This window comes from Octopus bimaculoides, chromosome 3 (genome assembly GCF_046866305.1).
Source record: "Octopus bimaculoides isolate indiv1 chromosome 3, ASM4686630v1, whole genome shotgun sequence".
Lineage (NCBI taxonomy): Eukaryota > Metazoa > Mollusca > Cephalopoda > Octopoda > Octopodidae > Octopus > Octopus bimaculoides.
In genome coordinates, this window is record NC_142930.1 from 77,355,998 (window position 1) to 77,382,950 (window position 26,953).

Here is a 26,953-nt window from a genome sequence, read left to right on the forward strand (position 1 = left end):
TTTCATTTCTGTATGTGTAGTGAAAGTGGGTTTTTGGGGGGTGGAGTTGTGAGTTGGGTAGTCAGAATGCATCTTTTTGCCCTCTTTCGGGCACTCACTTCGGGTTCTCTCTCCTGGTCGTCTATCTCCGTGTTGTCGCCAGATGGGAGAACTTTGCATTTGGGCGATGATGTAGGTGTCGGTGCATGTGCGTGTGTGGGTGTAGGATTGATTACTGGTGCATGTGTAGATGCAAGTATGGGTGTAGGTGTAAGTGTGTTTTTGGTTTTGCTCATAGTTTGTCTGGTTATATCGTCGGCGGGGAGAGATTTGGATGTTACTCCCGCTTACTTTTAACCTGCCGAAGTATGACTGTAGTTCTGCGCCAGGTATTTCTATTATTTCTGTTTTGATTTTAGTAGCTGCTGCGAATCCTTTTGTTTTATTTGATACTTCCATCTCTTCCTGTGGTGCAACTTCGCTCTCAAAGAGCGGCATTTTTTCCTTGATAATTTCTACCGACATGGTAAAAAATAATCAAAAATGTTCTCTTTCAGAGAGAAAAGAACAGAGTTTTTTTTTCTTTTTTTTTTTTTTTGTAGATAATACTCCAAAAATAGTTTCAAATCCTTCCCCCGTCGGGGGAGGAACACAGTTTAATGAAAACAGTTCACAAATGTGTAATTCAAAAGAAGAATTTTTCTCTCGTAAGAGAAACACAACGATGAACAGTTCAAATCCTTTCTCCATCTGGGGAAGGAACACAGTTCAATAAAAATTGTCCAATACAGACCATAATTCACAACTACAGTAAATATTACAATCTTCCTCCCCCTCCCTCGTAGGGGGAAGGAATACAAGTTTAAAAACAACACCTGCAAAGCAGACTACAGTTTAACAAGATAAACAATTCAAACACCAACAATTCAACAATACCTTTGAAAAGGAAAACCAACAAAACACAACTTCTCGTTCAAATGAACTTGCCACTCGTACGACACTATTCGCGTACCTCGCCGACTGGTTTCATTATTGGGAGCACAGGCCCGAACACAAAGGGGACGTTACAAGGACAAACAGAACAATACAAGTGGGGACAAAAAACATGAAACGAATGAATAAAAATGGATTTATATAATGGATGGAGGTGTAATGGCTACTCGAACTCCCATTTTCAAGTAGTACTCTTTTAACTATACTTTTTCTCTTTTTATACCAATGTAGTCATCTTAATATACAAAATATGGTCTCAGTTGTTCAAATTCCATCAATTGTTTGGTGCGGCTTACCTGCAGCACCTCTGGTTCCTTATAATAGTACCTTACATCTCGCCCTAGTGGCTTCACGTCATCGCCAAAGCTTGCCTTTAATTTTTTTCGTAATTGTTTATGTCTATTATGTTTATGCCTGGCACGCGTATATTGTCCTCCTCTATATTTCTTATTACAGACTTCATTTTTGCAATTTTTTCCTTCATGGTCGTGTTCGACCAGTAGTTCGTTAGATATGCTCTATGTTTATAACTGTCCTGTAATGCTTGTGTGTCTGAGTTGTTTATGCTTGTTTGTGTGTACTTAATTGGAAATTCTGGACTGTCTGTCTATGTTTGTGTATACTTGACTAGAGATACTGGTCCATCTGTGTGTGTGCTTGTGGATATTCTGAGTTGTCTGGGAAATTCTTGTATTTTTGCCGTAATGGAATACACTGTGTGGGTGCTTGTATGTTACTTACCTCCTTCTTTTTCTTCTTTTTTGAGTTCTTCAGAGGTGGGGAGTTTTTAAAGTCCTTCCTCTTTCTATTTTGTACTTCCTGGAATCCATCTCTGCTTTCTACATTTGCTTCTTCTGTATTTTCCTTTAATTCCCTGTCTCTGTTATTTTCTTCTTGTATCTCCTCTCCTGGTGTCTGGCTGTTAAGAAGCGGAAAATACGCCTTTATGTGCCCCTTCTTTCTGCAGTGGTAGCAGATGGGAGGTCTTCCCTCTACCACTACTCGCAGCTTCACCTCATCTTGTAGCTCTATCTATTCGATAATTTCCTGTAAGTCCAGTGGGGTGGCCTGGATTATAACTTCCAGGCTGTATCCCCACCAGTTCACTTGTTTTGTGCGGCTTACCTACAGCACCTCTGGTTCCTCCTTTGTTCCTATTAAGACTGCTGCAAGCAGTCACATCTCATTAATCTCAGGGGCACTCTACCAATCCTCACTCTCGCTACTCGTTTCCCGAGATATGTTGGCAGGAGTGCCCATTTTTCTGTTTCCAATGTTACAGTAGAGTACTTTACTGCCTATTCCACAGTAGGGAAGCAGACCTCCACTGTACCAAACTTTCTTCCTCTGCAGTAAAATTCAATGTTACTTCTTATATCTTCCAAACACTCTTCTATATCTTCCTCGCTGGCCAATTCTATTTTCTTGCTTGTCAGTGATAGGGACCTACACACCACCTTTTCTCCTTTTTACTTCTTGTCATGTCTTCGGGCGGGGTCAATTTTAATCTTGACCCCTCTCTTTGGATTAATTTCTGTCTGCTTCTTACTTTTTCAAAGTCGACAGGTACATGCTTGACTTCCAGTTGGCTCACAGTCGCTGTTTTATTCTCTCGACCTGCTACTGAAGCGTAGCTCCCGATACGTGTTTGCAATTCCTCCATTGCTCACTTCAATTTTTCGCCCCCACTGGGGGAGAAAACAAAACAAAAGCAAACAATACAACAAAGGTTTAACAATTCCAACAATAGGTGACCCCGCTAAGGAGGACTTTAAATAAAGGACAACTTTTCCGCAATGATAATAATTCAACACTGAACAACACAGGTTCTTTTCGAGATCGCATACCTCACCGACTCTATTTCTTTATTTGGCACATAGGCCATGACACAGAGGGGACGGCACAAGGACAGACAGAACACCACAAACAGCACACCAAAAAAAAAAAAGACATAAAACGAATGAATGAGAAATGGATAATAATTAAATGAGGATGTAATGGCTGCTTGAGCCCCACTCTCAAGCAGTACCATTTAACTGTTTAAATACAAAGTTTTTATATCCTTTTTTTCTCTTTTTTTCCCCTTTTAGTATCATATGTGTAGTCTTTAAATTTTTTTAAAGCTTACTCACGCTTTACCATTTTATATATGGCAACAAGTCGTCGTAATCTATAACTGGCGGTAGGTCGTCAAACTCTACCCTCACTCCCATTGGGTCTATTTTGTTTCCAAACCATTTCTTCAATTTCTCATATCCCTCTTTATCTATTACTATGGCTTTGTACTTTCTGGGTAATGTTCCGTTGGTAATTTAACTCTCGTCACCGATTTAAATTTGGTGATTTTCCCTTCTATATCTGTGCTTTTTGTATATGTTATCATATGCCACCTGTTCTTTCCGGGTCCCTTGACTGTTCGTTCCTGTGGTGGAATTGGGTTGTCTGTGATGGTTTCCTTTTCTTTTTCCTTCGTTGTTGATGCTGGTGGAGGTTCATGTAGTGAAAAATGTGTACAGTATATTCTACTCTCCTTCTTTTTCCTCATTGGACTCTTTGGAGGTGAGTTCACCAGTTCTCCCCCTTTTCCCCTGGTCACCTCCATAAATGGTTCTTCCGCTTCTTTCGCGCATTTTTCACTTTCCTGGTCCACCACTTCGGCACTCTGCTCCTGTTGGCCCTCCTCGCCCTTACCCTCTCTCTGGGGGAACTCCACTCCAATATGTCCCTTCTCGCCGCATCGACAGCAAGTTGGTAGCCCTCTCCCAACCACCACCCTCAACCCCACGTCCTCTGGCAGTATTATTTCTTCAGCAATTTCATCCAGATCTTGCTGTCCGACCCGGACGACCACCTCCAGTCCGTATCCCCACCAATCTACCTTCCCTGTTCTTTTCCCCTTTAGAATTTTGGCGTCTTCATACCTCGCCGACTGTATCTCTTTTATTTGGCACACAGGCCATGATACAGGGGGGACAGCTCAAGGACAGACAGAACTCCATAGTGGGGACAAAAAACATGAAATGAATGAATAATTAATGGGGGATGTAATGGCTGCATTGAACCCCACTCTCAAGTAGTACCATTTAACTGTTTCACAAAAGTTTTTTATAATATTTTCCCCTTTTTCCCCTTCTTTTTCCCCTTTCAGCATCGTATGTATAGTCTTATTTAAAAATATTACGCTTTCGAGTTCACGTATGGTCTCAAATCTTTATAATCCACAACAGGTGGCAGGTCATTGAACTCCACCTCCACTCCTAATGGGTCTATACTGGTTCTAAACAACACTTTCAATTTTCCATACCTCTCTTGGTCTATCACTATGCCTTTTGTTTTTTCGATGTAAAGCTCCACTGGTAGTTTTACTCTAATTACCGATTTGGTAATTCTCCTTTCTGAATTTGGTAATTCTCTTTCCGTACTTTTTGTATATGTAACCATATACTATTTATCTTTCCTGGCTCCTTTAACTGCGGTAAACTTGGGTTGTCTGGGTGGGTTTCCTTTTCTTGTCCTTTTGTTGATGATGCTGGTGAAGGTAGGTCTTTGCTTCCACATCTCTATAATGTTCATATCTTCTTTTTCTTTTTCGGACTCTTCGGCGGTGAGTTCACACATTCTTTTCTTTTTTTCCTGCTCACCTCCGTAAATGCTTCCTCCGTACATTTCTCACTACCTAGGGCCCCATCCTTCTCCTGCTGACCTTCCTCACTGTCTCTCTGGGGGCATCCCACTCTCATATGTCCCTTCTCTCCGTATTGATAGCAGGTTGGTGGTCTTCCTTCCATCACCACTCTCAACCTTATGTCTTCCGGTAAAATCAGCAATTTTGTTCAAATCCTTTTGTCCTACCTGAATGACCATTTCAAGGCCATGTCCCCATCAATTTACTTCTTTGTCCTCGTCACCTTCAAAATTTTTGCAACCTCCTCAGTTTTATGCATCACGGCTGTCACCAGCCACGCTTCCTTGATTTCCGGGGAAACTCTGCCTATTCTCACTCTCACTCTAGCGACCCTTTTGCTGCAGTAAGTTGGCAGGAGTACCCACTCTTGCGTCCTGAACGTCACAGAGGAGTGATTTATCGCCTCTTGCTCGTTGGTGAACCTCACCTCCATTGTGCCGTATTTTCATCCTCTTGTGTAGAATGTCATCAGGTATTTTTTTATCTCCTTAAGACATTCTTCTATTGCCTCCACCGTGGCTATTTCAATTTTCTTAGTTGTTGCAAACAGTGTTCTGTAAACCACTGTTCGTTTTGCTGTACTGGCTGTCACTTCTTCTGGCAGGTCAGCCTTAAACTGGATCCTTCCTTCTGAATTAGCCTGTTAAACTCTTTCGGTTTCTTTTGCTCGATTTTGACTTCTCGCACCTCTAGTGCATCTGCAGTTGCACCCTTTACAGCCGCTGAAGCATAACTCCCGGCATGTGCTGGAATCGGTTCACAATCCATTTCTTTTTCTTTTTTCAGTCACTTCGCCCCAAAATGAGGAAGAGACAAACACAAAATTCAACAGGCCCGCAGGCAAAAACGGCAACGGTATTTAACAAATTCAACAAAACATAGCTCACTCGCGCGGGCAGAACCTTCAACAAAGATACTACAAAGTATAACACTACTTACGTCAACCAGAATTAAAAATGATTTTACACTAACAAAAATACCTTGCAGACTGTCATTCTTTATTTGACACCTAGGCCCATAACACAGAGGGGACAGCATAATGATAGACAAAACACCACAGTGGGGACAAAACACATAAAACGAATGAAATGAAGGATGTATAAAAATTAATGTTGATGAAATGGCTGCATTGAGCCCCACTCTTAAGCAGTACCATTTAAATATTTTAACATACAGTTTTTAATAATTTTTCTTTCTCTTTTTTTCCTCGTATTTATAGTTTATTATATTTTAACGTCTTACTTATTTTTTAAAAGTTCATGAATGGTTCTAAATCTTTGTACTCCACAACTGGTGGTAGTGCGTTGAACTCCAACTCTGCTCCCAATGGGTCTATGCTGTCTCCGAATAAATTTTTCAGTTTTCCGTATCTCTCTCGGTCTGTTACAATTCCTTTTACATTTTCTGTATACAGCTCTACTGGTAACTTTACCCTTATTACCGATTTAAATTTCGTTATTCTCCTCTCTATGGCCGTACTTTTTGTATGTTACCATATGCCACTTGTTCTTCAGTTTCTCGCCTGTTCGTTTCTGCGACGCACCTGAGCTGTCCGGGCAAGTTACTCCTTTTTGTTCTTTTGTTGGTGATTCTAGTGCACATCATTGCTGTCAGCTCTCTCTAATGTCCATTTCTTCCTCCTTTTTTTGTTGGTGATGTTGTTGTACTTTTTGCCGCCGACTTTCTTCCTCCTTTTTACCTTTTGTCGGTGATGCTGGTGTTTTTTTTTGCCACCAGTTCTCTATCACATCCATCTCTTCCTCCTTCTTTTTCTTTTTTTTGACTCTTTGGTGGAGAGTTCACGCATTCTTTTCTCTTTTTTCTGTTCACCATGGTAAATGCTTCCTCTGCTCCTTCCATGTCCTTCTCACCTTCTAGTACCGCCACTTCGGCACTCTGCTCTTGTTCGGCACTCTGTTGCTTCTCTTCCTCTTCACCATTATTCTCTTTCTGGGGGCACCTTGCTTTCAAATGCCCCTTCTCTCCACATTGGTAACATGTTGGTGGTCTACCTTCCACCACCACTCTCAATCTCACGTCGTCCGGCAATATCACTTCTTCCGTTATTTCGTGCAGGTCTTTTAGACTTACTTGTATGGTCATTTCAGGGCCACAACCCCATCAGTTCACCTTTTTAGTCCTCGTTACTTTTAATATCTTTGCCTCCTTTTCTATATTGTGGATAACGACTGCTACGAGCCATGCCTCTTTAATCATCGAGGATACTCTGCCTATTCTTACTCTAGCCACTAGTTTGCCACAGTAAGTTGGCAGAAGTGCCCACTCTTGCGTCTTTATCACCACAGTGGGGTGATTTATCGCCTCTTCTTCGTTAGCGAACCTCACCTCCACTGTGCCGTATTTCCTTCCTCTCGTGTTAAACGTTGTTAAACTCTTTATCTCTCTGACACACTCCTTGATTGCTTCTATTGTGGCAATTTCTATTTTCTTTGTTGACGTGGACAGTGTTCTGTAGACTACTGTTCGTTTTGCAACGCTGTTCGTTAACTCTTCTGGCGGGGTCAGTCTCAAACTGGTTCCTTCCTTCTTGATTAGTCTGTTGTATTCTTTTAGTATCTTTAGTTCAATTTTCACTTCTCGAACCTCTAATGCGTCGGTAGTTAAACCCTTCGCAGTGACTGACGCATAACTGCCGGCCTGTGCTGGAACTGGTTCGTACTCCATCCTTCCTATTTTTCTCCAATTCACCCATAAATGGGGAAGAAAACAAACACAGAATCACACAACCGTAGGCAAAACAGCAACAGTAATTTAACAATTCAACAAATCATAGGTTCACCCGCGCGGGGAGACCTTCAGCAAATATATAACAATGCGACTCACGTCTAACCGGAATCAAAAGTGATTAAAAAACAACAAAAATACCTCGCGCACTGTAATTCTTTATTTGGCACCTAGGCCATAACACAGAGGGGATAGCCTACTTCTCACTTGGGGGTGTCCGCCACAACATCAAGGAATGTCTGAAATTAAATTTTGATTGTTTTGTAAAAATGAAAAAAAAATAGTAATTCTGATTGAATTTTATAAATTTGATAACTTATTCTTCATTATATTTCTTTTCCAGAAATTTATTACTAGGAAGAAAATGACGGAATATTTTCGATAAAGAAAGAATAAAAGCTAACATATCTATGGTTCGAAGCAGAAACAAATGCGAAAACATTTCAAGAAGGAAAGAAAGAAAAGAAAAGGAAGGAAAGACGCATGTGTTCTATTTTGGAAGTAGACTGGAATTGCAATATTCTGTGATTTTAATTTTGTGATTTTAATTTATTATCACTCACATTCACCGAAAAATATTTTTTTTAAATTAACCAAAATTTACTTAATTTCTGATTTGGAAAGAAAACGAGGATGTATGCCAATTTTTCGCTACAGAATCGGACAGAAGACAAACTAATCCGTCATTCAGAAACTATAGTTATTTTGCGTACAATATTGCTTGTACTCATCACTATAGCCATCATTTTTAGCAACATTATTAACATTTGGATTCTAAGAAAAGTCAGGGAACTTCAGACCTTAGGAAAGGTTCTTCTCATTAATTTGAGCGTTGCTGATTTTATAAACGGTTTATTTGTTTGTTTGCCTGCTGTCTTAGCTTCCGCCTATGACAGGTGGTTATTAAGTACTACATATTGCACAGTATCATGTATTTTGCATGGCATCACGTGTACTGTATCGATTTGGTGCTTAGCTATCGTTAGTTTAGACAGATATATCGCTATTAACTTCCCAGTCCGATATCGAAACGCTAAAAAGATGTACTATTCGATTGGCATTTTGATAGCAGTTTGGTTTTTTTCTTTGATAACTTTTCTTTTCCCACAAATTTTCGATTCAAAATATTACGGATATCAAGAGTCTATCGTCATGTGTGGAATGAAGTGGAAATCAATAATTTTTTGCATTGCTACAGGTCTCTATATCCCTATTTTAAGTGCTGCCGTAATCTTTTTTTCTTCGTACAAAGTTTCAAAAGCCCTTTTAGCAATTCAACAAGCGAAAATTAATCGCCGAGGACAGGTAAAATGTTCCCGAGATTTGAAAGCTATTAGGATGTTGAAAATAAGCACAATATGTTACATTGCTGCCTGGGGACCTTATACACTAATTGCCTACTTGAAGGCCTTCTATGCGTTTTCAGATGTACCCGAAGAAATTGAGTTCACAGTGGCTTGGTTGGCAAACAGCAATAGTTTCATGAATGTCATCATATACTCAGGAAACTTGGACGGGTTCTTACGTCAGCTAAAAAAGACTTTCTCCTGTTGCATGTGCTCCCGTTGTTGTAAGGATAACGCAGTCTACCCGGATGTACATGAGGATTCCAATTTACCCTCCACAATCACTCAAACAAACATTTATTAGATATATGTATGTATATGCAGGGGCATAAATATATATATGTGCGTGCGGATGTATGTGTGTGTGTGCGTGCATATATATATATATATATATATATATATACACACACACACACATACATATCATACACACACACACACACACACACGCACATTAATATTTAGCTGAAGCAACAGAACTTCGTGCGTTGGCACTTATCAAACTAGTTACAGATCGAAGAGCTGTGAGTTTGAGTAGATGGCTAACATTACATTTCTCTGGAATATTCTCGAATAATTTTTTTAAATAATTACATTGACACGTGAGTAATTCATATTTTTCAAATAGTTTGCCCATATGTCGTTCAGTAAGCAAATACATAAACAAATCAATAAATGAAAGAAAATTTGTGTGCATCTTCATACACACACACACACACACACACACACACACACACACACACACACACACACACATAAACAAATTCTCACATAACACACACGTGCGCGTACACGCGCGTGTGTCTGAAAGAGAAAATATATAAACTTGTTGGACCTGTGAAAATTCCACAGAACGAAAAAGATTAAGAGAAGCTATTTAAGAAAGAGAGGATAATTTGCATTTTAATTTTTATTTTGCTAAGTTATTTCACTTCCAGTCACAATGATATATCATATATACATATACACGTATATACATACATACACAAACGTACATATACGTATGTATACACACATACGCACGTACGTACACAAGCATACACACATACACATGCATATATGCATACAAATATGTACACATAGATGCATCTACATATATATAGTACTTTTACACATTTATATATACAATGACTAAAAAGAAAGAATAAAAAATAACAAAACTTTCCTTGTTTTTTTTTTTCTCCCTCTAGTTACATACGCATGCATATACGTACATATACGTATACACACGCGTGCGTATACACTCGCACATACATGCGCGCAAACATATAAAATATACTTCAGTAATACATATACTAAAATTGGAACGATACAGAGAAGATTAACATGGCCCCTGCGCAAGGATGACACACAAATTCGTGAAGCGTTCCCTGTTTCTAGGCGCAGGAGTGGCTGTGTGGTAAGTAGCTTTCTTACCAACCATATTGTTCCGGGTTCAGTCCCACTGTGTGGCACCTTGGGCAAGTGTCTTCTACTATAACCTCGGGCCGACCAAAGCCTTGTGAAACTGAAAGAGGCCTACACACACACACACATACACACACACACACACACATATATATATACAGAGTAATTAATTCGCGAGAAAAATAATTCACGAATAAATAATTTGCGAAGATACCATTGACTGTTATTATCTAGTGTAACAATTTAAAAATGATAATAACAGAATAATATAGGCGATTGCATGCCCCCCCCCCCACTCCAAAAGCATTAAATAGCTGAAGGATTAAAATTAATCAGATGACAAACTAAGTATGTCTACCTACTGGAAATAACAGTCAAAACTCGTATTTTGGCAATTTAAATAAGAGTTTTGACTGTTATTTCCAGCAGGTAGACATACCTAGTATGTCCTTTGATTAATTTTAATATGTATGCGTGTGCGCATGCGTGTGTGTGTGTGTGTGTGTGCGTGCGTGCGCGCATGAGTGTGAGTGTGTGTGCTTCTGTGTTTGTCCCCAACACCACTTGACAATCGATGCTGGTGTGTTTACACCCCCGTAACCTAGTGGTTCGTCAAAAGACACTGATAGAGTAAGTACTAGGCTTTCAAAGAATAAGTCTTCGGGTCGATTTGCTCGACTGAAACAAGTAAAAGTATATATATATATATATATATATATATATATATATATATAAGCATTGGTTATAGAACAAACATTAAATTTGTTTCTATAAAAAGAGATAAATATTATTTCTTATTGCATATATATATATATATATATATATATATATATATATATATATATATATATATACATACACACACACACACACACACACACACACACACACACACACACACACACACACACACACACACATATATATATATATATATGTGTGTGTGTATTCCCGAGCGTCAAACTAATACATCCTTTTGTTGTTTACACCACCTGTCCTCGTCTGTTTTGTTTTCGTACATTCTCCCTTATATATATATATATATATATATATATACCAGCACGCTGAGCAAGAACATAGAGGCTCAATCAACAACATAGAAATTAAAATCTTATCTACACATAGCAGTGATGCAGCACTTAGACAAATTACTGAAGCTACACACATAATAGAAGAGAAACCTAGCCTGAATAGGAAACTAGAAAGGAACACTAACACACACCACTAACAAACCACAAACCACAGCATGTGACAACATGTTACCCATAAACCAATAATAATATGAACAAAGTATAATACAATACATAGATAAGCAAATGGAATTAAATACTACATACGTTAACAAAATTTAATTAAACACAAAAAAAAACAAAAAACACACACACACACACTCATGAACAAATAAATAAATAAAAACAAATACAAACGAACGCGTATTAACAGAGTATATAGGTGATACAGACACTCCCCATACACACATGCACTTACAAAAGACACAGACACATTGAAAGACACGCATGCGTAGACACATACAATAGGAATACAAAATACAAAATGGCTGATATTTAGCAAGGTGAGACACACATAAGAAGGAAGGAAACAAAGGACCACTGATGAGGTCACAGAAGTGTGACGAAAGAACTCTGGCCGAAATAAGATTAAGATTAATGTAATATAAAGCTGAAGCAAATTAACACCAAATATACAGTGCGTGTGTTTTTATTGGCTAAACTGGCAATATGATCATCCCCAAGTACAACAACATATATATATATAGTTACCAGGGTAGTAAAAATTCACATAAGTGTCAAGGATATTACAGCCTACTTATAAAGGTAGAAATTCCAGGCTTAAGTGAAATGTTTTTGTATAACATAGATAAATTAAGAAATGGAGATTATTTAAATCTTCATACTTCCGATATATGTTTCGAAGAATATCAATCCTTTCTTCGAAACATATGTCGGAAGTTATTTGAATAACACCTGCGTTTGACTCCATTTCTTAATTTATATATGTGTGTGTGTGTGTGTGTGTGTGTGTGTGTGTGTGTGTGTGTGTGTGTGTGTGTGTGTGGTAAGCTTAATTAATTAATCAATAGATTAATTGACTGATTAATAATTAATAAAATAATTCTACTAAGTAGTCAGTACGTTAAAATGACTTTTTTAGGTAAATTATACAAAATATTCTATAATTATATACATAATTATAATCAGGAATCAGCTAATTGCTTCGCCACGTATCGAAATTAGAAACGATCTTAATGTTGAGTTTGGCCTCCTTCAGAGCTTTCCTAAATCTTTGGGCTAATTCTCCATGGGCATACATACATACATACATACATACATACATTAATCCATGCATACATACATACATATGTGTATACACATGCAACCTGATGCACACACATGCACAAAATTAAAAAAGAACGCAGCTCCGATAACGCACAGAGTCAACGACTATTGAAGAGTGCAAACAGCAACGAAAATTTTAGAAAAAATGAGTAAGTAAATAAGTGGAAATAGAAACGGTGAGTGTGTTAATTAATAAATCATTAAAACAGAATGACTCTCCCTAGACAATGTAATAAGCGTCAACACTCGAATTCACATAAAGAATCTTGCAAACCAAATACAAGAGTGAAATATACATATCGAGCGTCATACTAATATATACTTTTGTTATTTACACCACCTGTCTTCGTCTGTTGTTATTATTTGTATATTCTCCCATATATATATATATATATATATATATATATATATAAACAAAATTAAGGGATCAGCAACAGGTTGCTTCACCACATACCGAAGTTCAGAAATAGCAGCTAAAAATGCTGAAACTCCAACAGATAGCAGTTACCCGCAACTCACTTGGTAAAAATTCTTAATTATTAATTTATCAATAAATTGATAATCCTTTACCCTTTCAATTGTAATAATTGATTATTCACTCCCGGATAGTAAACCACAGATTTTCTGCGGTACCGCCTGCGACGCAAATGGTAATCCGTGAGGGAAGATGATGGACTGTCTCGCCTATATAGATTTGGAGATACTTTCAAAATGTGTCGACTGCAATGATGGCGCTAGATCATGCATGCACATTTGCCAGTATCGTCGAATTTACAACAGGAATATCATACCGATGAGGTAATGAAGAGTTTTTATGCTCCTAAACCAGAAACATGTCTATGATTAACTATGGCTAGTTTAGTTCGTTATTTTTCTTCTTGTTTTGCCTATGTGAGTTGCGGGTAATTGCTATCTGTTGGAGTTTCAGCAATTTTAGCTGCTATTTCTGAACTTCGGTATGTGGTGAAGCAACCTGTTGCTGATCCCTTAATTTTGTTTATAAATGTATAAGAACTTTTAAATAAGTTCCACACCGATAACGGTGCTTACATACCGAAGGGCTTGGTAAAAATGATTAATTATTAATTTATTAATAAATTGATAATCCTTTACCCTTTCAATTGTAATATATATATAATCAATTAAAGGTAATAAACCTCATCAAAGGATCATAAATCCAATGAAAATCCTGGTTAGTTACCAATCTATAGAAAATTCAACTATAAGGTAACCATACAAACCGTGATTCGTGTATTTATATATTTAAAGAATCAGGAGAAAATAGAGAGTGACTAATCAAATTATTTATTAATTATAAAATACTAGCAGAAATACCCGGCTTTGCCCGGGTTAAACAGAATAATGAAATCTAAAAACGCCGTCTAGACTACGCAACCCTCAACTGTTAGTAGCTACGATACCATATTTCTACATTAATAACTCTCCAATCCATGCCAGCACGGAACATAGACATTAAGTGGAATGCCAGTCTCTCATCTAGGAGGGCCTTGAAATCAATGTTACCAACTGGGGACTATGTGTGTCGTAGTGATAATAAAAAGACCCAAAGGAGGTCTGTAACGAAATAATTTTACTCAACACTTTGCAAGTGAATCAGTGGAGGCAAAGATGCGTCTCATTTACTTGACAATTTATGCACCACATTGCAGAAATCACAATGAAAGTATATCTGAAAGGGTAGTCTTACACTGTTGTACCGTTGAATTACAAATAATGCTCATCTGTAATGTTCGGGTTAAAATTTCATCAACATCAAAAATATATGAATTTTCATGGGAGTTATGGCCGTTATACATAGAATATAATTTCCAAATTTCATAAAGATCCGTTCAGTACTTTTGACGTAGTTTTGGATAAGAAAACAAATGACTAATGTGTGTGTTTGTGTGTGATGGGTGTATATATGTATAGATATCTGTATGCATGTATATATATGTATATATGTGTACATATTACATGTACATCTATATATATATATATATATACATCTACACATGTGTATACATATACATGTATGCATATAGATCTATATCTATATATATATATATATGCATATACGTGTACATATACATGTATATGTATACATATACATCTCTTTCTCTCTCTTTCTCTCTTTCTCTCTCTTTCTCTCTTTCTCTCTCTCTGAAAGTATCTGTCATTACAGTATCGAAATGTGATTGTTTCAGTTAGTGGAATAACGTGTACATATACATCTATATGTATACATATACATCTCTCTCTCTCTCTCTCTCTCTCTCTCTCTCTCTCTCCTCTCTCTCTCTCTCTCTCTCTCTCTCTCTCTCTCTCTCTCTCTCTCTCTTTCTCTCTCTCTCTGAAAGTATCTGTCATTACAGTATCGAAATGTGATTGTTTCAGTTAGTAGAATAGTTTCATTTTTAAAGTGAAAGTATTTGACATGAGTGTTTTTGTTTCACTTTTGACACGTAATACTTAAATAGTGGAGGAGATATTATGTTGCTGTGGGCTCGAACTCTGCAAGAAGTTAACATTTTTTTGACTAAAACACAACTGGAACCCTAAGTAAGGCATGTGTAAAATTTGAATGAAATTGGTTGCGTAGTTCTCGAGTTTTAGGGATTCACACAGACAGACAGACAGACAGACAGACACACATTCTCATTTTTATATATATATAGATGACAACATCTCTGACAGCTGTTTTGATTCAGAAATCTTTAGATAATTAATTTATAAAATTAAAATCATTATAAGATGAATCTCTTCCGATTAGAAACACATGTTGAGATAACGGCTATAAAACTGTTAACTGATAGCATATATACAAACGGATCTGGTTAGAGGCCCCAATCTAACATAGGGGGAGAAGGTAGTATATATTATATGTCTTAAAGAAAGAAAAGAAGATATTAATATTATATCATAGGGTATTGAGGAGAAAAAGAAAAAGCAAAAAGGAAGTAGAAAAACGTATGTATTTATAAATATATAATAATAATGCCACAATCCAACACAGGGGAAGCAGGTAATGTATATTATGTGTCTTAAAAAAAAGAAAAGAAGAGATTAATATAATATTAAAGGGTATTCAGAAGGAGAAAAAGAAAAAATGAAACAGAAAAATGCATGTATATATATAAATATGTAATAATATCATATAATATCATCTTTTTAAATAGCATATTATTTCTTTGTTAGGTTTAAAATTAACTCTTATTTTATTGTATTTATTGTATTTTGTCTTATTTGATTTAATTTAATTTACTTATTCTTTCCCCTTTATGTTTGTATATAATTACATTTTGCATGCAAGTTGATCTACCTAATTGAATGCATGTTATGTCTTATAATATACTCTGATCAGTTTATTTGATTAACATTTTTAAAAATTCTTTCCTATCTAATAGTTTATTATTATTTTTTTACCTTAAAGGCTTGAAATAAATTTTCTTAAAGGATGAATGGATATAGTCTGTATTTTGATATTTTCTCTTTCCATATTATTCCAGATTTGCTATTTATTCATTTATTTAAATTAAATTTTATTGCATTATGATTATAAACATAAACAATAAGTTTTTATTAATATTAATATTTAGAAATTATTTATCCCTTTCTGATAACTTCAGTTAATACATATTTTGCCACTGCTTGCTTCTACTTGATTTAAATTTTATACCTTTAAGTTTTTGCATTGCAGTATTATAGATAAGTATGATATTATATGACATTATTATATATTTATATATACATGTGTTTTTCTGCTTCCTTTTTTTCCTTTTTCTTTTTTCTCCTTCTCAATGCCCTTTAATATTATAGTAATCTCTTCTTTTCTTTATTTAAGACACAAGATATACACTACCTGCTTTCCCTTTGTTGGATTGTGGCATTAATATTATATATTATAAATACATGCATTTTTCTACTTCCTTTATTTCCTTTTCTTTTTCTCCTTCTCAATACCCTATGATATTATATTAATCTCTTCTTTTCTTTCTTTATAACATATAATATATGCTACCTTCTCCCCCTATGCTAGATTGAGGTCTTCTATAACCGGCTCTTTTTGTATACATGCTATCAGTTAACGGTTTTATAGCCGTTATCTCAACATGTATTTCTAATCGGTATGTCTTTACTACCTCTGAAGAGATTCATCTTATAATGATTTTGTCATATTTTATAATTAATAAATAATTTGATTAGTCACCTTTCCATTTTCTCCTTATTCTTTGAATATATAAATATATGAATCACGGTTTATATGGTTACCTTATAGTTGAACTTTCTATAGATTGGTAACTAACCAGGATTTTCATTGGATTTATTTTCATAGGATTTATGATTCCTTAATGAGGTTTATTACCTTTACACGATTCTATTAAATGGTTTTTAACTTGGTTTATTATTACTTCTGCAATAACAATATTAACCGGATATGAATAATACTTGTAAAATGGAGACGGTAAAAATTGACTCCTCTCTTAAGGGTATACCCATCCCTCCAAGGAATATATACATAAAGAAGCTGATTTCCAAAATGAATGACTTTATCTATAGACTCAGATGGAAGACTTTTTATTTTAACAAAAAAACAGGAAATACAAGACTCTGAAAATAACTCAAATAATGAAACTCTTTCAAGGATATTTAAAACAAAGAAAACTCCTCTACCAAATAGTTATTTGGGTAAGTTTGAGCAGGACGTATGGAATACCCTTAAAAACTTGAAATTTAAAAACTACCCTCTTAGCAACAATGGACATCAACGAAAACTTAAGAGCCTTTTACATGAACTCAGATCTAAGGATGGAATTTTTGTTCACTCAGATAAAACACGAAACACATACAACCTAAACACTGAAACTTATCATAATTTACTACACAAAGAAATTACAAAATAATGTAAGGTTGTAAGCAAAAATGCACTTAGATTAATTAATATAGAAGTTAGGAAAATTATGTTTGATTATAATATTCAAGACAAAACTGAGCCCTTTGTACCGGTTAGGTCCTGCATCACGCTTAAAGACCATAAAGAGAATTTCTTAACTGATCCTAAGGTTAGACTTATTTGCCCAGCTAAATCACATTTAGGTAAGCTTAGTAAAATCATCTTAGATAAATACATACCCATACTTAAAAATAAAATAGCCCTAGAATTATGGTCAAATACACATAATGCATTAGCTTGGTTTTCTAATATTCAACAAAAATCCAAATATAGATTCCTACAATTGATATCGAAAGTTACTATTCATCTATAAACCCCAGTATATTAAACAGCACCCTCTTATTTTCAAGGAAATATACAAACACTACAATGAAGGAAATAAATATAATACTTAATAGCACGTAGGTCAATTATAGAATTTGACAACAAACTATGGGCCAGAAAGGATACCCCTGATAGTCTTGATGTAACTATAGGGTCCCCTAACTCAGCTCAACAGACTTAGTGGGAATATATCTTCTTCCTATGCTACATGATGAATTCCCTGAGATTGGGGGTGGATTATATAGAGACGATGCATTATTCATCGTAAAACTCTCCAATAGACACATGGAACTAATTAAGAAACGACTATATAAATTCTTTAAGAGATTTGGTTTTGCCATCACAATTGAAAGAGAGTATAATTCTATAAACTTCTTAGATGCAAATGTTAATTTAGTAACAGGGCTCCATGAGCCTTTTAAAAAACCTAACTCCAATATTAAGTACATACACTCCCAAAGCAATCACCCAGCATCAATAAAAAGCACTTTAATTATAAATATCAGCCATAGATTATCATACCTCTCATTGAATGAGGATATATTTAATAAACAGACCAATATAACATAGCCTTGACTAATGCAGGTTATAAGGATAAAATGAAATATTTACCACATATGATTAATAGTAACATTAACAAGGGAAACATCAGAAACAAATATAATAGTTATAAAATCAAAAATATAAAGGAAAAGGTGAATAACCATAAAGTTAAGAATAAAAATAAAAACAGAAACAAAAATAGATCAGATAGATATAAAATAAACTACAATACCCCCACTCTACTAGGAAGTGTTGAAACATCTAATAATAATAATAATAATAATAATAATAATAAAGAAGAAGAAGAAGAAGAAGAAGAAGAAGAAGAAGAAGAAGAAGAAGAAGAAGAAGAAGAAGAAGAAGAAGAAGAAGAAGAAGAAGAAGAAGAAGAAGAAGAAGAAGAAGAAGAAGAAGGATATGTGGTTGATATTGCCTTTTGCGTTACAAATTAAGAGTAATCTAGTAAAATCTATCCTTTTAATTATCAATAAGCATTTTAACAATAACAATAAATATCATGAAATTATCAAAATTAAAACTATCAAAATAGGGTATAGTTTAACCTAGAATCTTGCAACTATTATCTCTGTTATAAATAATAAGAAATTGAACTTATTCAATATAAATAGAAGAGATTCTAACAGGAATGTAAATATCTGCAATACTGATAACTCTAGTGCAAATATCAATGCCAATAACACATTTTTACAGAGCAATACATCTACTCATAATATGGTCTATTCATCTAATATCCCTGAAGTCAATGTTATACCTAATAGCTGTGATTTTAAAAGTAACTGCTTACTTAGAAATGCATGTAAGCGTAAAAGCATAGTACATCAATGTACAGTAACGGCACAGGGAATGAAGAGTTGTTATAAAGGTTCAGCACAAAATGAAATTAAGAAACATGTAGCCTCTCACATCTATTCCTTCAGAAATAGACGTAGATCTGGTTCCACTGGTCTGACTAAATTTATTTGGGAGCTAAAAGATAAGAATATACAGTATGATTTAAAATGGGAAATACTAACCTCTGCACTCTCTTATCAAATAAATATGAATAAATGTCATTTATGACTAAATGAAAATTTTTGTTATTCTCTTGGCAAGATGCCCTATTCTTAACCTTCAGGATGAACACAACTTCTCTTGTATTCATAAGACTAAATTTGTATTCTCAAAATACTGATATAATATTTAATTACTTATATATTTTATCACTTGCATTTGCATCCATGTCTAACCCTTTTGACTACATATTTAACCTTTTTCCCGTTTACTACATTAAGTTCCTCTTTAAAATCAGCATACTTTTAACCCCTGCTTTATGTATGGATATATATTTGCCCTTATATTAATATTAATATATATCTTACGAGATGTACTTGCATATTAAGTGACCTGATCTGAGATCGTGTGCTGAAACGAAAACAATTGCAGCGTGGAAGGTGTTTATAAGCCATTTAAGAAACATACAAAAACCGTTAGATTCACTTCAATATTTAAATTTAATTTGCCAAGATATTTTCGTCGCTTTGAGACCGCGACCTGTTCGCTGACAAAATTCCGTGCTGCATCTGAGAAAGTAAAAGTTAGTTCATGATATGTATGTATGTATGTATGTATGTATGTATGTATGTATGTATGTATGTATGTATGTATGTATGTATGTATGTATGTGCGTATGCATGTATACATGCGTATGCATGTGTGCATGCATACACGCATGTATGTATGTATGTATGTACTTATGCATGTATGTGAGTATTTAGGTAAGTGTGTAGACGTGTCTGTGTATGTGTACATGTGTATGTACATGTGAACGTATGTTTATGTACTGATATGTGTCTCTACAAGTTGTGTACATGACTGTTACTTTGTTGAAGGTTGTATGCACACATATGACGACTGCTCCATCTTGACAGACGATAGCCATCCCATCAACAATCCACACATATCATCACGCAGTACAATCACTTCGTTGGTGAGCCCTCAAGTGACTTTGAAGTCCGGTTGCTGAGCGACAAGGTCTACAGCACAGATGACAAATGTTCAGGCCTCTCGATTCTTGCCCGCTGGTATCTGATTCTAAGGAAACGCTTCTGTGAACCAGCATATGTCTCTTAAGTCCGGGTATTGTTTTACAAACCTTGTGACATATGCCACAGGTCGCAGAAGGCGGTTGGTATTTAGGGTGTCTGGAATTTCTACCCTCATGTGTTTTCATGTGATTCACATATCCTGCTTTTGACAGAAGAACGCGATCACACACAATACACATCCTATACTCTCCATTGTTTACAATTTTTCCCTTTCGACAGGCCCGCTTAAGCTCAAGTTGCTGAAACATCTTTTCCTCCCAGACATCACAGCTCGTCCTGACAACAGCTCTCCACTTGCTTCGATCCAGAACATCTTCCCAATCACTTTCATACATATCTAGTTTTTTTAGGTTTTGTTTAATGCAATCTTTATACCTCTTTCTCGGTTTCTGCCGCGGTCGCTCACCAGAGCTGAGCTCAGCATAAAATAAGCGCTTCGGCAAACGATCATCCTTCATTCTAATTAAATGCCCAGTCCATCTCATTTGGGCCAGGATAATATGTTTTTCAATTGAGCTACAGTGCGCCCTGCGCAAAACCTCTGTATCTGCTACGAAACTCTTCCATTTTACTCCTAGGATGCGTCTTAGACACTTTCGATTAAACCTTTCTAGCATCTTTACATGACGCTTGTAAGTGGTCCATGTTTCGCCTGAATAAAGAAGTGCAGTCAATACACACGCTTTGTAGATGCTGATTTTCGTCTGCAGGGAGATATCTCTATCAGCCCATACTCGCTTTTCAAGCTTTCCAAATGCAGCACTTCCCTTCGCTATTCGATGGTATATTTCTGCATCAAGACCACCATCCCTTGACAGTGTGGTTCCAAGGTAAACAAAGGTGTCAATGACTTCTAATCTTGCTCCGTTCACAAAGATGTTTGGTTCAGTATATATTTGTCCAGGTGTGGGGGTAAACATTACCTTGGTTTTTCTCAGACTTACTGTGAGTCCAAAATATGTACATGCAGTGGAAAATCTATCCATTAAATGTTGCATATCTTCCTCTGTGTGTGCCAGCAAGTCAGCATCATCAGCATAGAGCAATTCTCTGACAAGTACTCTGAAAACCTTTGCCTTACAGTTAAACCTGGTCAGATTAAATATGCTACCAGATGTCCGGAATCTGATTCCGATTCCCCTGTTACAATCTTCAAATGCATACCAAAGCAATGTGGCAAAATATACAGAGAAAAGTGTAGGGGCAGGAATATCTCCCTGTTTTACACCGTTGTCCACTGAAAATTCATCAGATAGATTACCATTAAAAACTACCTGAGCTTTCATGTTGCTGTGCAATTTCTCGAAGAGGCTCACAAAATGTGTCAGGCAACCAAGTTTGCACAAAACAATCCACAGTGCGTCCCTGTTTACCGTGTCAAATGCCTTAGTTAGATCTATAAAAACCTGGTATAGTGGCATTTGTTCCTCTAAACATTTCTCCTGAACCTGCCTTGCAGAAAATATCATATCCATTGTTCCCCGCTCGGGTCTGAAACCACACTGTTCCTCAGGAATCACATGTGGACACACATTCTCCACGAGACGTTCTAACATGATCCTCGAAAGTATCTTCCCAGTATGTGCCAGGAGAGTTATTCCTCTGGAATTACCACACACTGATTTGGGTCCCTTACCTTTGTATATAGGGATTAGAATGCCGTTTATCCATTCCTGTGGCACAGAGGACTCAGTCCAAACTTGACACAACAGGCTATGAATTTCGGAGGAGATGTGATCCCCACCTGCTTTCAGAATTTCAGCTGGAATACCATCCAGCCCAAGAGCTTTGTTGGATCTCAGTTTCCGTATTGCCAGTTTTACTTCTTCAATGGAAGGCGTATCGTCCATGTGTTGCATTATCACTCTTTGGGGGATATTATTTATGACATCCATGTTCACTACAGATGGATTATGGAAAAGTTCCGCAAAATGCTCCCTCCATCTGCTCATTATTCCAGGAGGATCCTTAATAACCTCATTTCCGTCTTTTGATTTCAAGGGAACATACGTTGAGGACTGCGGTCCAAAAGCTTGTCGCAATAAGCCGTACAAGTTTTTAATGTCTTTCCTTTCATAAGATGCCTGTATTTCCTCAGACAAATTACTCCACCAGGTATCTTTGAGCCTCCTTAATTCCTTTTGCAGTTCTGCTTTCTGCGCTCTGTATACCTTTTCTAGTTTTTCTTTGCCCTTAATGTTTGGGTTAAGAAGTTTTTCATAAGTAGACCACTTTGTTGCCAGTAGCTCATTTACCATTGCATCATTGGAGTCAAACCAATCTCTATGTTGTCTCCTCTTAAAACCCAGCACATCCACTCCAGCCTTATATAATCCTTCTCGAAAAGATTGCCATGAACCTTCAAAATAAATATTACTGCATCTATCCCGAAATAGCTGTGAGACCTGTGGCTGTTTAAGTTGTCCTACATAAATTTTTGGGGGGACTCACACACCTGCACTGCGCTTTCTTGTCTTGTACGAACCCTGAATTTAAACTTAGCCCTAACCATTTTGTGATCAGTATCACAATCAGCTCCTCGCAATACTCTGAGACTACACAAATCCTGTAGGTCAGATTTCCGAGTTAATACAAGGTCAATCATGTGCCCTTGCTTTGATCTTGGATGAATCCAGGTGACTTTATGTTTCAGCTTATGGTGAAAAAATGTGTTCCCAACAGCCAACCCTAGTTCAGAGCACATTTGTAGCAGGTGTAAACCATTTTTGTTCACCTTACCTATTCCATACCGCCCAAGTACATTCCAAGCACTATTGTCCCTGCCAACACGTGCATTGAAGTCGCCAAGCACAACCAACTTCTCATTCAGAGGGACTGAGAGGATACTACTTCTAAGTTCCTCATAGAATGCATGGATATTTTCTTCATTTGCTGAGAGTGTGGGAGCATAGATGGAGAAAACAGTCACAAAGCGTCCACAAGAGAGAGGGATCCGGAGTTTCATCATGCGGTCATTTATACTTTGTGGTTGTTCTAGGTCTTTCAGTAAATTATTTCTAATTGCAAACCCAACACCACCCTCCCTTTTCTCTCCCTTTGGCCTCCCAACCCAGAACACTGTGAAGCCGGTTGCTCTTTCAACAAGATGATCTTCACCTGAACATCTTGTTTCAGATAGAGCTGCAATATCAACATTAAGACGTCTCAGCTCCTTAGTTACTAGAGCTGTTCTTCTTTCAGGCCTATCCGCTCGATCCAAGAGAGTTCTCACATTCCAGCATGCCAAGTTAAGTAAAACCTTTTTCCTCGCATACTTTTTATTATTGCTTATATTTCTTCGTTCGTTCCTGCTATATTGAACCACCGTTAGCCGCAGTAAACTAACCAGCAGAGTGCGGACAGACAATTTTTAATGCACCTTTTCTAGCACCTTCCCAGTATATCCTTAAAAGGGCTGCTCAGACACAGGATTCTCCACCGAAAACAGCCCCTGTCCATGAAGACATGTTAGCGATGTTAAGATAAGAACCCTGCCGCCTATGTGCAGATTTGTAACTGTATGCTTCCAACCGGTCAAGTCTGCATACGTCGCCACTCCTCCATCGCCACAGGACTTTTCTCTCCTCCTTTCTTCTTTCTTCCTCTCCTCTCTTGCCCTTCTCACTCCTTTTTCCTTTCTCCCCTCCCCATCCATCCTTCCCCCTCCTCTCTCTCTCTTTTCCCTAATTTTTTCTCGGGTCATACTAAGATGACTGTGATTTGACAGTGTTTTGTCTTGTTGGGGACATCTGTACTTCATTGGATTTTAGTGACAAACGCTTGTACAACACCTTTGCCACTCTCTAGGTCAAAATAGTATAATCCAGTGACAAGCGAGAGCAAGATGACTAGTACTAAGTTGACTGCAGGTTTTATATCAGAATATCCTCTCCTAGACTTTTCCTCAAGCCAGCAGTGGTAGATCAATTTGAATTCGGAGTTTTATTCTCCTATACTGGTTATCCCAACCACAACCTCATTAAAAAAAAAAGAAAAAAAAAGAGCCCAGTCTGCTCCCACAGAAGTCATGGACCTGGTTTTATGTCGGAGTGTCCTTCTCCTAGAAGATTTGCCTTCACTTGGCTAATGGGCCTCGTCTACCCCACATATTAAAAAAAAAAATACATAGAAAATACATAGAAAAGTCAATATAAAAGATGTAGATATGAAAGGAGAAAAGTAAATGCAATGGAGATACATATAAAATATAAAATATATATAAAAACGATGTGTAAAAAACACATAAATACGATGTGTAAAAACACATAAAGATACGTAAAAAGTAAATATAAAAATATATAAAAAGTAAATATAAAATATATATATATATATATATATATATATAAAAAAAGAAATGCATATAAAAATATACACACACATAGCACAGCACAACAACACGCGCACACAGAATTTAAACACACACACAGAAACAAACATTGTTGGGTGGACGTTACTACACAGTAGTTCTTACGTCCTTTCGCTCTTATGTCAGGTCGCTCTTATAAGTATTCCTGAGCGCTACTGGTAACATGTAATCCAGTACAACCTGTCTCATGGTCGGGTCGTCGGCGACTAAACTGGCAACCCCACCAAGCTGAGGGTGATTGTTGGCATCCTGCGGGATGAAAAATAAGACTCGTCGAAAGGACGTAAGATACACACATATACATACATACATATACATATATATAGACACACAAACATATAAGCGTGTGTGTGTGTGTGTGTGTGTGTGTGTGTGTGTGTGTGTGTGTGTGTGTGTGTGCGTTTGTCCCTCTCACCACCGTCTAACGGTGAATGGATACATATATGTACATATAACTTTACTTATGCATATATACAAGTACACACAATCAAATAGACACTTACACACACTCACAATATACGTATAATCTTAAAGTATACACACATATATGCTTATCCATGATGAAGAATGTTCTCTATGTGGCTTGTGTGTTTTCTCGTCTACGTTTTGTTTGCAATGTCCTGTACCCAGATATGCACCTATACATACAGGTGGATGTCGGTATGCACATACCTGTACGTATATATGCATATACACATTTACTGTTTGTTTTTACATGACCGAACGCAGCGTCAACAATTTGTAAGTAGTTATCGTAACTTTATATTTTCCGACGCTACTCTATCTCTTTCTCTTTCTCTTCCTCTATCATTTTCCCCCCTCTCGTTCTTCCTCTTTACTACGACGTATCTCGCTTTACCCCTCTCGTTCTTCCTCTGTTACTACTACGTATCTCTTTTTTCCCCCTCGTACTTCCACTCTTTCTCTTTTCCTCTCGTTGCTCACCTATTCTTCTACTTCCTCCCTTTGTTTCTCCCTCTACCACTCTCTCTCTTCCCCTTACACCGGCATGGTCACATGCTTCCGGTCAATAATCCTTTTCTTCCTTGGCTATCGCCGAGCAAACACGCTAACTCACTTCGTCCCTACTTTCAAGTTCGTGCCTCACAGCGTTCATACACACATAATTTGTCCAGTCTGGCCGTAAAGCCTTTTCTGTTTGTTTTCCTGTCTTGTTTCTTGTCCGCCACTACATTCCTCCATGGCAAGGTTTAATTTGTGTATACAAATTTAATTTGCGGTCCATGAGAAGAGCCGTTTTAACGATGCGTCCTACCCAGCTCTTCGAAACGCCGGTGTTAAAACGGGGGTAGCTGATGAAGAAGAATGTTCTCTATGTGGCTTGTGTGTTTTCTCGTCTACGTTTTGTTTGCAATGTCCTGTACCCAGATATGCACCTATACATACAGGTGGATGTCGGTATGCACATACCTGTACGTATATATGCATATACTCATTTACTGTTTGTTTATATATATATATATATATATATATATATATATATATATATATATGACACTATTTTCAAGGACAACGGTTAAAATTCAAATTTGCTTTATTTTATTTATTTATTCTTTTTTTTTTACACGCATACATATACAATACATACATATATCTGCACATACTCATACGTGCATGCATGTACATACTCATACACTAACATACTCACACAACACACAACACATACACACACATACATCTACACATACGTACATACCTATCAAACTATGTATACTCATACGGTTATTTATAACTACATATATGTATTTCAGTATCGTGCATCTCAACATGTATGTATGGATTTCCACATCTAAATAAGAGAGAGGGGTGGTTATAGAGGGGTACTCCTGGGTGGAATCTGGATGTTACCCCATTCGGATTTACGGTTGAGAGTGGGTTTGTATTCTTGTATACAGACAGCTTCAGTGACTTGTCTCAGCATTGCATCAGTGGGATGTGTGGATAAGATGTTTAACTTAAGTCTCCCTAAGGAGCCCTTGTGGCAGTCTACAGCATGCTGATAGAAGATGGAGTTTGGAAGAGGCGAGCTGGCAGAATCGTTAGCACGCCGGGCGAAATGCTTAGCGGTATTTCGTCTGCCGTTACGTTCTGAGTTCAAATTCCGCCGAGGTCGACCTTTCGGGGTCGA

General features: G+C 36.8%; 2 protein-coding genes and 1 non-coding gene across 3 annotated transcripts; 2 read left to right on the forward strand and 1 right to left on the reverse strand.

Annotated features, from left to right (window-relative positions):
- Positions 1-1,527: 1,527 nt before the first annotated feature.
- Positions 1,528-26,236, reverse strand: LOC149136595 (uncharacterized). The gene is made up of 2 exons (XM_089349240.1): positions 25,348-26,236; positions 1,528-7,641 (listed from the first exon to the last, which is right to left on the reverse strand). Exon 2 carries the CDS (start codon positions 7,340-7,342, stop codon positions 6,779-6,781), a length of 564 nt encoding a protein of 187 aa, XP_089205366.1. The 5' UTR covers positions 7,343-7,641; positions 25,348-26,236; the 3' UTR covers positions 1,528-6,778.
- LOC128247376 (histamine H2 receptor-like) lies at positions 7,760-9,783 on the forward strand. Its single transcript, XM_052966762.2, has one exon. It carries the CDS (start codon positions 8,036-8,038, stop codon positions 9,050-9,052), a length of 1,017 nt encoding a protein of 338 aa, XP_052822722.1. The 5' UTR covers positions 7,760-8,035; the 3' UTR covers positions 9,053-9,783.
- Positions 10,022-10,126, forward strand: LOC128247449 (U6 spliceosomal RNA). Its single transcript, XR_008263831.1, has one exon. It is a non-coding gene; the product is annotated as a U6 spliceosomal RNA (small nuclear RNA).
- Positions 26,237-26,953: the final 717 nt, after the last annotated feature.

Bases quoted from the DNA above. Each gene is read 5' to 3' on its own strand.
- LOC149136595 (XM_089349240.1), bottom strand. From the start codon at position 7,342: ATGGAGTACGAACCAGTTCCAGCACAGGCCGGCAGTTATGCGTCAGTC.
- LOC128247376 (XM_052966762.2), top strand. From the start codon at position 8,036: ATGTATGCCAATTTTTCGCTACAGAATCGGACAGAAGACAAACTAATC.